This window comes from Anabrus simplex, chromosome 7, assembly GCF_040414725.1.
Source record: "Anabrus simplex isolate iqAnaSimp1 chromosome 7, ASM4041472v1, whole genome shotgun sequence".
Classification (NCBI taxonomy): domain Eukaryota; kingdom Metazoa; phylum Arthropoda; class Insecta; order Orthoptera; family Tettigoniidae; genus Anabrus; species Anabrus simplex.
This window is the reverse complement of record NC_090271.1, coordinates 187,764,016-187,779,180: the sequence shown is the minus strand read 5'-3', so window position 1 is coordinate 187,779,180 and position 15,165 is coordinate 187,764,016. Positions and strand designations below refer to the sequence as shown.

General features: G+C 36.6%; 1 protein-coding gene across 1 annotated transcript in view; it reads right to left on the bottom strand.

Annotated features, from left to right (window-relative positions):
- The window catches only part of LOC136877773 (dual specificity calcium/calmodulin-dependent 3',5'-cyclic nucleotide phosphodiesterase 1A), a 373,065-nt gene that overhangs the window by 39,920 nt on the left and 317,980 nt on the right, over nucleotides 1–15,165 (bottom strand). The window contains exons 9-10 of the mRNA XM_068228741.1: nucleotides 9,463–9,603; nucleotides 8,555–8,724 (exon numbers count right to left, since the gene is read on the bottom strand). Of these exons, the coding sequence (XP_068084842.1) occupies nucleotides 8,555–8,724; nucleotides 9,463–9,603 (311 nt within the window). The remainder of the gene's footprint in view (nucleotides 1–8,554; nucleotides 8,725–9,462; nucleotides 9,604–15,165) is intronic.

The following is a 15,165-nucleotide window of genomic DNA, read 5'->3' as shown; positions in this document are numbered from 1 at the left end:
GACATAAAAGAAGCAAAAACCCAGATATCAGAACTTCAAAACATTGCAAATAAATTGGCCTCAAAATATCATTTGAAAAAACAGAAATTCTGCCCCAAAAACCAACACAACTACCGGTAAAAGAAATAACCATAAATGGTAATAAAATCAAAATAATAACTCAATTTAAATACCTAGGAGAAATAATAACACATAACCTAAATGAAAAAATCTCAATCCAAACAAGAAAAAATAGATTAGCTAAAGCACAAACATTAACATGGGATATCTACAAAAAGAAATGTCTATCAATAAATGCAAAAATAAAACACTACAACACAGTTATAAAACCGGAAGCTACCTATGCAACAGAAACACTTTTTCACCTGAAAAAACAATCAAAGACTGACAGACTTCAGAAAATTGAAAGGAGGATTGGAAGAACCTGCATCAACAAAAAATTCCAGAAGGATGGACAGTGGCAGTTAATACCTAACAAAGTCGTGTACAAAGAGCTAGAATCCATTACAGATACTATGCGTAAGAGGAGACTGGGATTCTTTGGACATATCATGAGGATGCAGGATTCGAGGCTTCTGAAACAACTAGTACAACACAATCTCGTCTCAAAAAATACCACAACAGGATGTAAATGGATCAGAGAAGTAAGAGAGGATCTGAAGGAAATAGGCCTTACAACAGAAGACACCACAAATAAGATAAAATTGAATACAAAACCCAAGAATACAAACCTCTGCTTTACCCTTACACAAAACAAACCAACAACACGCATATTTTCAACTGAGGAAAGGGCACAAAGATCGGAGCGTCTGTAGAAGTACTGGGAAGACCACAAAACCCGACCAATCCCTTCAAAGAGACATGAACGATGGACTGACTAAAGTGATCCTATGTGGTCATAAAAGGAGAAGAAGAAGCATTTTTTTTTTTTTTTTTTTTTTGCTAGTTGCTTTACGTCGCACCGACACAGATAGGTCTTATGGCGATGATGGGAGAGGAAAGGGCTAGGAGTGAGAAGGAAATGGCCGTGGCCTTAATTAAGGTACAGCCCCAGCATTTGCCTGGTGTGAAAATGGGAAACCACGGAAAACCATTTTCAGGGCTGCCGACAGTGGGATTCGAACCTACTATCTCCCGAATACTGGATACTGGCCGCACTTAAGCGACTGCAGCTATCGAGCTCGGTAAGAAGAAGCAGAAGAGAGGTGAAGTTATTAAGTGAACTTCAAATTCATTGTTTCCGAGGGTAATGTGTGATGTTGATGAAAAGATGAAGTAAAGTTTAAGAATGTTGGCAGAATAAGAAAAATATTCAGAGGACCAAAATGTAATAAAATGCATAGGATTATTACTCAATTCATACAGGAAAAATTAAACCAGGGTTATCCAATAAGTCACAAAGTTTTATAATGAAAGTATTAGAGGTGACAGGCAAATGAATGATACAGTGTTCAGGACTGTGTTTAAAACATTGCACTACTATTGCAAAATGCCTACCAGCAGATTACACTGATAGATTCATCATCTATCAAAAACCAAAAAAAGCAAAGTCAGGCCATGAGGGCCATTGAAGGGGTGGAAGGTAAAGGCTTCCACTATCCATAATCATGGCACATGATGGGGTAGAATGGTTAGCTCTACTCCCAGCCACCTTTCCTCCAGGAATTAACCTGGTACTCATTTTTGGAACAGACTGAGTGAACCTCAGGATCATATGCACCTTCAGAAGTGGAAGTCTTGTTTCTTAAATTTTTAGACATCCTGACAGGGAAGTGAAACACATCCTTCTGGGTGAACCGAGCACGCCTTTACAGCCTCGCCTAGGCATCCCCTCGGTCATCTATCAGAGTTACATATTTAATTTTTCTTGTAAATAGCTTCCAAAATTTCATGATCATCTTATGCATGATGTTGTTTTACATTTGGATCCTATGGTATTTAGCTTAAACACTATTCTCTGTTATTTTCAGCTCTTCCAGTCTCATACCAAATAACGAGTACTGCCTGTCAGTTAGATCATAAAATGTCCTTCTCCAGTATAAGAAATGGATATCTGTGGGCAAATATTCTTTAGGAACAGAGGATACACTCCAAGATCACGGGTTTAAACCAGGCCAAATTTGTCTGATTTTTAATGGCGGAGGAAAGTCTATTCTGCATTCCATCAATCAATCAATACTGATCTGCATTTAGGGCAGTCGCCCACATGGCAGATTCCCTATCTGTTGCTTTCCTAGCCTTTTCCTAAATGATTTCAAAGAAATTGGAAATTTATTGAACATCTCCCTTGGTAAGTTATTCCAATCCCTAACTCCCCTTCCTATAAATGAATATTTGCCCCAGTTCGTCCTCTTGAATTCCAACTTTATCTTCATATTGTGATCTTTCCTACTTTTATAAACGCCATTCAAACTTATTCATCTACTAATGTCATTCCACGCCATCTCTCCGCTGACAGCTCGGAACATACCACCTAATACCAATATAAATGGTCTGTTATTGGACATTATAAATTTTCCAGCTAACTCATTCCTGGTTGCCAGCGTTTCGCCCCCGTGTGCTAGGCTGGGCTCATCAGTTGGTACCTAGCACACCTACCAAGACGCTGGACAGTGCATACCGTGGAGGCCACTGCGTAGGCTAATTGCAGCCACCGGCAGTGCCAATACACTATGAGAGACATTTATATTGGTATTATAAATTTACTCATTCGGAACAATTATTTCTGATTCCCTATGGGAATCAACATCTACATCATCTGATGGCCAAGCAGGCATCAATTTTTGATAATGAGACAATGTCTCTCATAGTGCATTGGCACTGCCGGTGGCTACAATTAGCCTACGCAGTGGCCTCCACGGTATGCACTGTCCAGCGTCTTGGTAGGTGTGCTAGGTACCAACTGATGAGCCCAGCCTAGCACACGGGGACGAAACGCTGGCAACCAGGAATGAGTTAGCTAGAAAATTTATAATATCCAATAACGGACCATTTATATTGGTATTATAAATTTACTCATTCGGAACAATTATTTCTGATTCCCTATGGGAATCAACATCTACATCAACATACCACCTAGTCGAGCAGCTCTTCTTCTTTCTCTCAGTTCTTCCCAACCCAAACATTGCAACATTTTTGTAATCCTACTCTTTTGTCGGAAATCACCCAGAACAAATCGAACTGCTTTTCTTTGGATTTTTTCCAGTTCTTGAATCAGGTAATCCTGGTGAGGGTCCCATACACTGGAACCATACTCTAGTTGGGGTGTTCCAGAGACTTATATGCACTCTCCTTTACATCCTTACTACAACCCCTAAATCTTTCCAGCTAACTCATTCCTGGTTGCCAGCATTTTGCCCCAGTGTACTAAGTTAGACACATCAGTTGGTAAAGAGCACGCATGGCTAGTGCACACCGTGGAGACCACTACGTAGGCTATTTGGAGCCACCGGCAGTGCCAATGCACTATGAGAGACTTTGTCTCATTTTCAAAAATTGATGCCTGCCTGGCCATCAGATGATATTTATAATAATATAAATTTACTCATTCGGGACAAATATTTCGGCACCTAGTATATTATATCATTCTTCAGTGCTGATGACGCACATTCATCAATGAATTTTATGTGAATATGTAAAATATTCACTTCAAATGTTAAATCTACCATCTACTGCCTCTGAACTAATAAAAAGAAAGAAAGAAAGAAAGAAAGAAAGAAAGAAAGAAAGAAAGAAAGAAAGAAAGAAAAGAAACACACAATGGCTCCTCTGAGAATTTATAGGTTTTATTAAGGTGGCAGTGAACATGTTAAATGTTGATTTCACAGTAGATTGTTTATTCAATGTAGCAGCTGCAACACATGCTTCTAATCTTGTCCTTTTTCTTCAACTCCATGGCCTGTCTTTAACACTGTCTGAAGCAAGCATGTTTCTCCCTATTGAGGGTTATGTGGAGCCTTGTTAAATCTTTCTTGGAATGCTCCCATTATTTGTCTCATTGTCAGCACGCACGCACGCACGCACGCACGCACGCACGCACGCACGCACGCACGCACGCACGCACGCACGCACGCACGCACGCACGCACGCACGCACACTTTCTCTCTCTATCTCCTAGCATTTTTGACAGCACTTTTATCGTCAAATTCCATTAATTCACAAACCTGACGATCTGCCTCTAGAAGTCTAGCCATTTTATCTTCCACACAAAACATAAATATAAATCAAAGTCATTGGAAAAGTGATAACAGCAGCCAATTAATAACATTATCCAGGATTGCAATAACGGGTGTCTACATGATGTGTAATTACCATTTGCAAGCATTGTTAGTGAATGGGTTGTTTATCAGGGACAGACTGTCTTAAATAAACACATATTGTAACTAAATATTATTAGCTAGTTTTCTTAACATCACATTGCTTGGCACTATAACCAATCCATATTTTTGTTTCCTATACTCAGGTATAGATGGGGAATGGGGTATATGTTACTAATATTTTTGAAAGTAAAATTGAGAAAGGGTTTTGCTGAGCCAAAGGTGGGGAACTGCCTCATATTCAGCTTTCTTACTGCTGCATTAATTTAACTGTTATTATGATGTCTTTCAAAGACTACTGTACCGGTACAACTTTCAATAGAAAAAATAGTAGAGATAGTAGCAGAGGAAGTAATGATAACATTTATGAAACTAGATGTCCAAGCTCATCTTAAGTTGACACCGGACAAGCATAAAATTATCCAATATTTGTGGACATAGCTGTCCCAGAGCTCGAAATTTCTTCAACATCTGAACAAGTTTCTACTTGTTCAGTCACTCTGGAGACTGGAGAGAATAATGGCTACTGTGACAATGCCCTGGATGGTTATGTTAGAGGAGTTCCCCAATTAACAGTGGAAAAGAAGAAAGAGTTGCTACAAAATCCCTGGGCTCCACTAAGGAATTATGATTTTGGAACTGAAGCAAGCCATTTGTACAGAAAATGGACGGTCAATACAGACTGTGGATAGTACAGTATATTTATGTCAGCTGAAAGGTGCCCTTTACAAGCACTGTGTATTATTCCCTCCTGTCACTGTTACTGTTAGAACAGTTTAGGCCATACACAAAGTTCAAGGATATTCATGAAGACTGCCAGAAACTTCCATAGTTGTGCGCTCCATAGGAAGGTGGGTAAAATACGTAAAAATCACCTTCCAACACAATTTATTGCATTTTGTACTACATATTTATTCCTTAAACCATAAAATGCATCAGGTTTACAAAATATAGTTTCAGCGTTGCAAAAGTAATTTGTTCATGTTACACTCAAAATTTTACTCAAAATTTGCACACATGGACACAAATAGTAATAATTGAAGGTATTTCCTTCCTGAAAACTTTAACATTGAAATTGAATGTTATACAAAACTCACTGATGTTAAAATTAATACCTGTTCTCTATAATAAATTACACAGAAAGAATCTATACTACTCAAATTGACCATATTCAACATCATATTATATGCATTGCAGACACATCTTATTTGAACATTCCAAACAAATTGAAATATTGCACTTGTGATACAAGTAGCTTGTTTTCTTTCTTCCCTTTTGATGGACAAATTTGACATGTCTCCCTTGCATCGTTCAGCAGTTTGTCTCTCTGACCTAGGTCTTCATGGAGATGTACTTCGGCTCCCACAACTTGTAATAAAAATATAGTTGGTCTGTTATTGGACATTATAAATTTTCCAGCTAACTCATTTCTGGTTGCCAGCGTTTCGCCCCAGTGTGCTAAGTAAATAGCACACCTACCAAGACACATGGCTAGTGCATAACGTGGAGGCCACTGCATAGGCTACTTGGAGCCACCGGCAGTGCCAATGTACTATGAGAGACTTTGTCTCATTTTCAAATATTGATGCCTGCCTGGCCATCTTTATCATCCCACAACTTGACCAACAGAAAATCGCAGTTCTCACGGAAGGCGTTTGTTCATTATTCTTTCTTGCAGTGTAGGTTCAATCAGTTGTTTCGCGAGAGTTTTTCTGCTAAGTACAATTCTTTCATTGAAGGACTGGTGAACATGCACTCACTGATAACCCCCAGATGAAGGGGACAATCATGGGCCAGCGCTGTGTACGGCGGCTTGAAAAGTATTTGGCGCTCTCATCATCTACGGTATCAACACCACATTATAATTTATGATTTTCCTGTTTTCATGTCACCTTCATTGTCAGATATGGAAAACAAATAAACACAATGAACGCAAAAAACAAAACAAAAATTGCTCAGCCTGTCCCTGACTTACACATTCACAGTCGTTACTATGTTAACGTCGATTTATACGAGAGCAAACACAGCACCTCCAACACTGACCACCATGGAGACAAGCAGTAGACTGAGGATGAGGAAGCTACTGAGATGCGCAGATCTGCAAGGCTGATAGTGTTCCTAAAATTAGTTCCCTGGGACCTCACAACTATAGTTAAGAGTTAAGAATCAATTCTGGTGACAAAAACATTGAAGAATAACCTGGAGAAGTGTCATTGAAATGCAGTTTACGCATTGCCTAATATACAAAACGAATAAATAGGTTTATGTGGCAAGATTATTAGGACAAATGTAATAAGTTATATTAAAAAAGCCAAGGCTTATGCAGTCATGGCTGATGAAATAGTGAAAGTAGCAGGAAAATAACAGCTTCCTATCAGCATGGATTTCTACAAAGAAAGCCAAAGAAAAATCCAAGAAGAACTTGTAGGTTTTGTGGAAATGGAAGCTGAAGCAACTCACAATTTTTTGGTCAGCTATAATCTTTCACCAGAATATTGTGTAGGATTTGGTTATGATGGCTGTTCCACAGCAGCAGCCAAAGAGAGTAGTGTACAAGGGATTCTAACCAAAAAAGTGTTCTCATTCTTTTTTTTTTTTCAATTGCTCAAACCACAAACTCCATCTGGTGGTGAATGATGCAAATAATGTACTGAAAATTAGAAACACTATTGCCACTGTAAAGGATTCTATACTGTCAATATTTTCAGAGAATAGACTGCTTGCAGTAATTGGGCTCCCAGTCTATTGTGAATGTGTGAATGCAAAAGCATTAACATTCTCACAAATTTGCCTGATCTTGTCACAACATTGGGTAAACTATCCATCGGGGCAAACTGTGCCACAAAAAATCTGCATACCAACTGCATTCAGTGATTACCAAACTATTGTTCATCATTGATCTAATTACAATACCAAACTACTTGGCAGTATTGGAGCAAGTAGTTAATGTTTTGCCAGCAAACAGCTTGGATTTGATCACGGTGGGAAAACATACTACTGTACAGGAATTCTTGATGTACTCATAAAAGACTGTAAGGACACAGACTGAGTCACTGACGAATTACTTCGAAATGCACAAGACATTGTAGAGGAAGCGGAAGTAGAATTTTTTTTTCGACTTCTTGCTCATAAGGTAAAGCATAGAAGTAATCCTCCATCACACTGTGACTATGAATGCTGGAGATGTTCACTAATTAAACCATACCATTATTTTCTTACTCCATCATTAAAATTTGATTTTTGCAAGAAAATATCCCAGCTTTCAGCTTAACAAAACTACATCCTTCATGCATGCTCAAGGTGAGTATCAGGGAGTTACAAAAAATCCATACAGCGATATCACCGCACAACTGGACCTGTGGTATAACTTGTGAGAGAAAGAGAATTTAATGAGGACAGATTAAAGGCTATTAAAGTAATTGATATTTATAATGAAACTAATGTTCTTTTTTCCCGTCATGAGGCAAGCACTCTCATTTTTAGAACTATTCCATCCATTGCAGCAACCATAGTATGGTTCTTCAGTATGCTTCATGGAGGAGCACTATGGGAGAGGAAAGACTGACCAGATTATGTCTGATGAACATTCATTGGAATTACGTCAAAGAAAACAATGGGATGGTCGAAAAGGAAGTTTGAGAATAATTTTCATTAAACCAAAGAATATAACATACTAGCCTAAAAATTAAACTCTTTGTGTATAAGAAAGAATAACAACAACAAAACCATGTTATAATAAAGTAATTACTGTATGTTTAATGTGGCTAATAAATTAAGTGGGGCCGATGACCTTAGATGTTAGGCCCCTTTAAACAACAATCATCATCATCAATAAATTAAGTTTTCCAATTTTCCAATTATATTTTGACACAATTTCCTCCCCCAACTAAGATGGAAGTCCCCCACCCCCTCATTCCCATTTCAGATTCAGGATATGCCCTTGATCAGAACTGGCCTCATATCTACAAATGTGTTACATAATTTCAGTAAACAAGCACATAATGTATTTTTGTCTTTTGAGTCGATCTTTTCAGTATGTTTGAATTTATTTCTAAAGTTGAAATTTTAAAGAAGAGAAAAGAAATCGACGAGCAATGGCTTGTACAGTACATTATTATTAAGAAAGGGTAAGTCCTGAAAATGGTTATCCACAATAAAATATTTGTATCACCATGCTTCTGAATACTTCAAATAATGTTGATATATTATGGTATATAAAAGTGAAGCATTAAACTTACCGAAAAGATGCACTAACGTGGTGATTCTCCAATACAGCTCGGTCATTGTATAGCATGGCTGTTTCAGTACCAGACATGACATGGAAGTTGTTAGTAGTACCAGTGTGCTCAAAATCGTGAATGAGCGCTGCTACAAGTGTTGCAAATATCTCCAAGTCTGTCATCCAGTTCTGTACTCATTGTCAATTAAAGAATGAGAAAACAGCAATTAGTAGAAACTTTCCAACAAGACAAATATGACAATTAAGTGACAATAAAGTGAAAGAAAATATTTATTTCTGCCTTTTATTCAAACTAATTGGAAATTCTCAAACAGAACTAAACATAATAATAAACAGAAAAGTTTTTTCTTTCTTTCAATCAATCAATCAATCAATCAATCAATCAATCAATCAATCAATCAATCAATCAATCAATCAATCAATCAATCAATCAATCAATCAATCTGCACTGACACTTATGGAAGAACCTTGTTAAAGTGTAAATGAGGTCAAGAACTAAATGCGTGTTGCTGAAAGTATGGAAGATGTGGAGGATAATGAAAAGGCACCAACTTGTTGATGAGTTGATGAATAAATTATGGATATCATGGTTATTACTAATAACACATTTATAGCCAAGATAACATCAGAACTTCTTACTTTAAGTGCTTCAGTAATAAATTTAATGAATGAGAACATATTCCTTTCAAAAATAGGATTAAAGTAGTCTTTGAAATAAGACACTGGGTTAATGTGCTAATAAATCTATAGACAAGAGCCCTTTGTATTTAAGATTTTAAAATTGTGTCAAAATTTAAAAAGTGTTTACTGAAGGAAAGAGTTTGATTATGTTTCACAATTAAACTTATCATTATCATCCAACCTACTGTATGTTGTTGATTTATACCACATATATTCTTCACTAACCATGAGTCCAGTTTGGCACAACATATAGTGGATGGTCTGTGCCACATCGGCTGCATGCACGTTGTTGTGGTATGGGTTTTGATACCGACAGTAACCTTCTTCAACTCGCTGCAGGAATGTTTCGAGAGTTGTTGGAGACACCTGAAAGTAAAATAAGCACCAAATTATCTTTACATACTGTGAGAAAAAAACAAATATGGCACTAAAAGCCATAAACTTCACACCTTGGCCATCTTTCAATTAACTTCCTAATGTTCTTCTATCAGATCATATGTGTCATATGTTTCAAAGTCAAGTTTCCTCTGTAACAATATTTTCTTTCCCTCTCTGTCAAAGCTATTTAAGCTGATATGCCTTAGAGGTAATGAAGCTAAAAAAGACAAACTGGATTAAAACTAAATTATCTTGTCAAATAAAATCACCAGGATTAATTACAGAATCCAAGATTTCTTACCTAGAGACAGATTTTTTTAGAAACCTGTATCTTTCTATTACATATGATCAGGTGATTTGCAAAATTATCCTTTTCTGAAATTAGAATGTAAAAAGAGGTTTTCATATGAGTGTATTACTGCGGTTGGTACACCTCCAACTAAAAACAGTGATATTTTGTGTTAAAACCATATCTTTTCTATACTGGTACTCCTATAATTACTATGCAATATGGTGTGAGTGTGACTGCAAAACTGTCTCTTTCCAAGTCCCAGTGCATAGCAAGCAGAAATTCCTTTTGCCACATAATTAATTTTGTAACCAAACTTTAGGCAGGTTTATCTGTATAACTTTTAAATTGATGTTTTAATGGCCCGTATCTTACTGAACATGACAATCTTTTAGGATATTAAAATATTTAGTGCTTGTAGAGGAGATACTGTAGAAATTTTAGTGTAGTTTTTATCACAAATCAATCCAGATCAGAAATATACATTTTGACTTCATTCAGCCATATTCAGCCAACAAATGTGATGGTAAAACATGCTAAGTTTTTGTTACATGAGTACAGACTTCATAGGCCTACGTCTAATCTTACAAACTCAGGAACTGGTACATTAAAATATCAAAAACATAAAATTAAGACATGAAAACATAGCTTCTGCATAGTGAAGGTTTGATGTCAACACGAGGTACTGAAAATAAAAGGAAAAACATGCAGTGGAAATAAGCTAATGGGTGGAAATGTACAATTTATTAATCACAGAGTGGTCAGGAAAGGAAGTTTGTTCATTTATGCATGTTTCTTGGCTATTTTTGACACACTTTGGTATTTATAAAGAATTTAATACAGATCCCTTGGTTTCAAAACAAACAATTTTTAATGCTGGTCCCGACTGAAGACATTACTATTTGTTATTAGGTGTTTGCCAAACTGCAACTCAGTCGGCTTGGTAATTTCCAGGATCTAATGTGTACTTCCGCCCTGTCTGATTGACGTAAACAGAGTTGCAGTCACCACACTGTAATTTATATACTCCACTTTTATTTTCTTTACTGATGGTATCCTTTGTTTTTGATAATTTTGAGAAATACGAATTACAGTTAAATGCTACAGAATAATCTTGATTTTGTAGAAGAGTTTATAGTTTTTCAGAAACTGGGCCATACTGTCCACTTTTTCTTCTCATGATGGAGTGATGAGTAGCCTACATTGAAATAACATTTCTTATTTCTTATGTTAATGAGGTTCATCTTGTAGCTGTTGTTCACTGCAATTTCTTTAATAATCTCATGTTCTTTATTGAAATCTGACTGATTTGGGGTTAGAGAAAAATGTCTATGAATCATGCTATGAATAGAAGCTAACTTGTAACTTATTGGAAGGGGTGGCATGAATTATATGGAATTATTAAATCTGTAGAAGTGGATTTCTTATATATAGTAAAGGTATGGGTGTTTCGAGTGTGGTCAATTAAAAATCAAGGATAATTTGAAATTGTGTTCCATTTCAAGAGTTTACTGCAAAATCGAGTTAAAGCAATTTAATACTGTAACTGAAGTAGTTTCTCAAATAAATTTCATTTTGGATCCGTATTGACAATTTATCTATATATATAAAATTGGATGTTGGTATATTTGACGTTAATATACTAAAAAACTACTGGACCGATTTTGCTGAAATTTTCACAGTTTGTTCTTATTACATCTGAAAGGGATTATGAAGTGGTTTGAACGAAATCTGATTGGTAGTTCGGCACTTAGGGGTGAAAAATGAAATAGGGTGAAATAGGGGAAGATAAGCAAGCCGCAAGACAAGTCTGATCAGCGGGTTGCCTGCCCAACAGTATGTCATTATGATACTGTATGTTGCCAAAATTACTGGACATAAAGAAATGAAATTTTGGATGTTAAATTTATATTACGATGTAGGTGCATGCTAAGGGAGGATTTTTGGATATTACGCCGCTAAGGGGGTGAACAGGGGAGCGAATTTTTAGAATGAGTATCTATATCACAAAAACATTACAGTTTAAAGACGTGAACATTAGTATTTGGAATCTCATTTCAAAATAAGGAAACACGTATGTTTTGTTTCCGGAAATTGCTCTTAAGGGGGGTGCTGTGAAAAGAGGTTAAAAAGAGGTTGAATACTTTTTACGTGGATACTTATATCTTAAAAACTGAAGATGTTACAGACGTGAAAATTGGTATTTGGAATCTTCTTTAAAAATAAACACATTTTGTAATTTTGGGAAATCCAGTTTAATAGGAGTGAACGGCAATGACAAAGGGGGTGAGTTTTTAAAAAGATTATATATATCTACAGTATTTCTCAGAAATGTAACATTTGACACACGTGAAAAATGGTATTTGGAATGTCCTGTGAATGTAAAGAAAAACAGGTAATTTGTTTTTGGAAAATCCGCTTAAGGGGAACTGAAAAAGGGGATCATTTTTAAAATGAGCGTATCGACAGCACATCTCAAAAACTTAACATGTTACAGACGTGAACATTGGTATTTTTAATCACTTTTAAAAATCAAGAACCACATATTTTTTTGTCTCCGGAAGAAACACGTAAGAGAGGGCGGTAAAAAGGACTGAGAAGGGAGTGGAATTCGTTTTATTAGCATGCTGATATCTAAAAATTGATGATTTTACAGACGTGAAAATGTTATTTGGAGTTTCCTAAAACCTAAAGAAATACGTATTTTTTGTTTTCAGAAAATCCACTTAAGGGTGTGAAAGAATTGAAAAAGTAGTTGAATTCTTTGTATGAGGATACTTATATTTCAAAAATTAAAGGTGTTGCAGACGTGAAAATTGGTATTTGTAATCTCCTGTAAAAATAAAGAAACACGATTCTTATATTTTCGGAAAATCCACATGGGGGGGGGGGAGGATAATGGAGACATTAGTTGAATTATTTTTTACGAGGATATTTGCATCTCAAAAACTGAAGACGTTATGAACGTGAAAATTGGTATTTGGAATCTCCTTTAAAAATAAAGAAAGATGTATTTTCTTAAAATATACTTAGGTGGAGTGGGGGTGGAGGTAGTACTGATAAAGGGGTTGAATTATTTTTATGGGGATACTTATATCTCAAAAACTGAAGATGTTACTGACGTGGAAATAAATATTTGGAATCTCCTTTGAAAATAAACACTTTTTTTTCGATTTGAGATAAGACTTTTTCTCACACCTACAGTTCTAAGCTACATCTTAGCCCCAAAAGGCAATAGAACAAACGTGGTTTACAAAGAATTTCTAGGGTAAATGAACCTCAATTCTTCGGTGAGTTTTTATACTGTAGGGATTTTCAGATAATGTCTTAGTACAGTACCGAGGAACGATTACTTTTATCAGGTGACGAAATTCACGCGAGCGAATCCACGGGTAACTGCTAGTTATGTTATATTCGTTGGCTTAACGGTCAGCATACTGGCCTTCGGTTCAGTGAGTCCTGGGTTCGATTCCCGGCCGGGACGGGGATTTTAACCTTAATTGGTTAATTCCAATAGCACGGGGGCTGGGTGTATGTGTTGTCTTCATCATCATTTCATCCTCATCACGATGCGCAGGTCACATACGAGCATCAAAAAGAAAGACCTGCACCTGGCGAGCCGAACCCGTCCTGGGATATCCCGGCACTAAAAGCCATACGACATTTCATTACCTAGTCAACACTTATAAGTTATTTTACTGTTTCAAAGTTGTAAAAGCATCTTTTTAGAATTACAGGACATGTTTTGGCTGCATTAGGCGATCTTCAGCTGTCTAGAATTGATTTAAAATCAACATATTAATAGTTACAAAATATTAATAAAATTCACACTCATATGATACATGGTATATACAAATTAAAAAGTACCGGTACATGTTGAATCATCATCAGATGAAGAAGTCGCTAGATATAATGTAATGAAGTTAAAACAGTTCTATGTAAAATGACGAAGATGTAATAAAAAGTTTCTTCTGTCCTTAAAATTTTGTTTCATGCAAAATAATGTCAGTTGATTAATATAAAAACTCTTAAAATATTCGTTGAACAGTTACGTGAGAGCTGTGAGAACTCTCTTGGGTGGCAATTTACAGCAGATCAGGTGAAAAGAAGGATCCATAACATGAAGAGTGAAGCGAAAAAGAAGAGTGACCGTAACACTACAGGAAATAGGATGGAGAGGAGGAACTTCTGAATTTAATGGAAGGAGAACAAAATCCAACATTCATTTATGTACCAGATATGTTTATTAAACTTTTTTTTTAACAATTTGCATTACGTTGTATTGACACAGATAGGTCTTATGGCGACTATGGTATAGGAAAGGCCTAGGAGTGGGAAGGAAGCGACCATGGCCTTAATTAAGGTACAGCCCCGGCATTTGCCTGGTGTGAAAATGGGAAACCACAGAAAATCATCTTCAGGTCTACCGACAGTAGGGTTCGAACCCACTATCTCCCAGATGCAAGCTCACAGCTGCGCGGCTCTAACCGCACGGCCATCTCACCCGCTATTAAACTTTAATAGACAAATTGAAGAAGTATCGTATCACTCCTCAAGCTGTGTAGTAATTAGAAAAAAGAATCATTAGGCCTAATGTATTTTTTTAATGAATCATTCATGTTGAGTTCATTTTATTAATCTGTAGATCACGGTTAGTAATTCTATTTCATCAACATTTCAGGAGGAGTAGGAGGAAGTAAGGAACACACATCTGATATCAATGATGACAGCATACCACTACAGAGTATGACACCACCACCAAGAAAAAACAAGAAAATAGAGTTAGCTGCAGAGACTGAGGAGATGGAAAGACTTTCGATCACGGAACTTCAGAGACTGGTGTTATTGGAACAGCTTAAGTTAGCTCGCATGCAACAGCAAGAAGTAGAAAAATGGAAATTAGCTTCAAGCTTAAACTTAAGTGAACAAACCTACATACAGTTTGAATAATGTGTGGAACATAAAATCAGAGAGATAAGAGTTTGTATTTGTATTCATCTGAGGCAAAATGATACAGTAGCGTACGAGGTGAAATGAATCATAAATACATTTATAACGATGTAAGAGTATAATGTACCGGTTACGACCTGTACATGAGTATTTTTTGAGTATAAATGACATTTAATTATCACGCGTAATGTTCTGAGCACGCCTGGTTTGTTTACCGTCAGCGGGGCAAGCAAGCGAGTGAAGGACAGCCGTGAGCTGTGACGTAGCCACAGGGGCTAGCTAGACCGCCCGCCCGTCACACCACGTGTTCC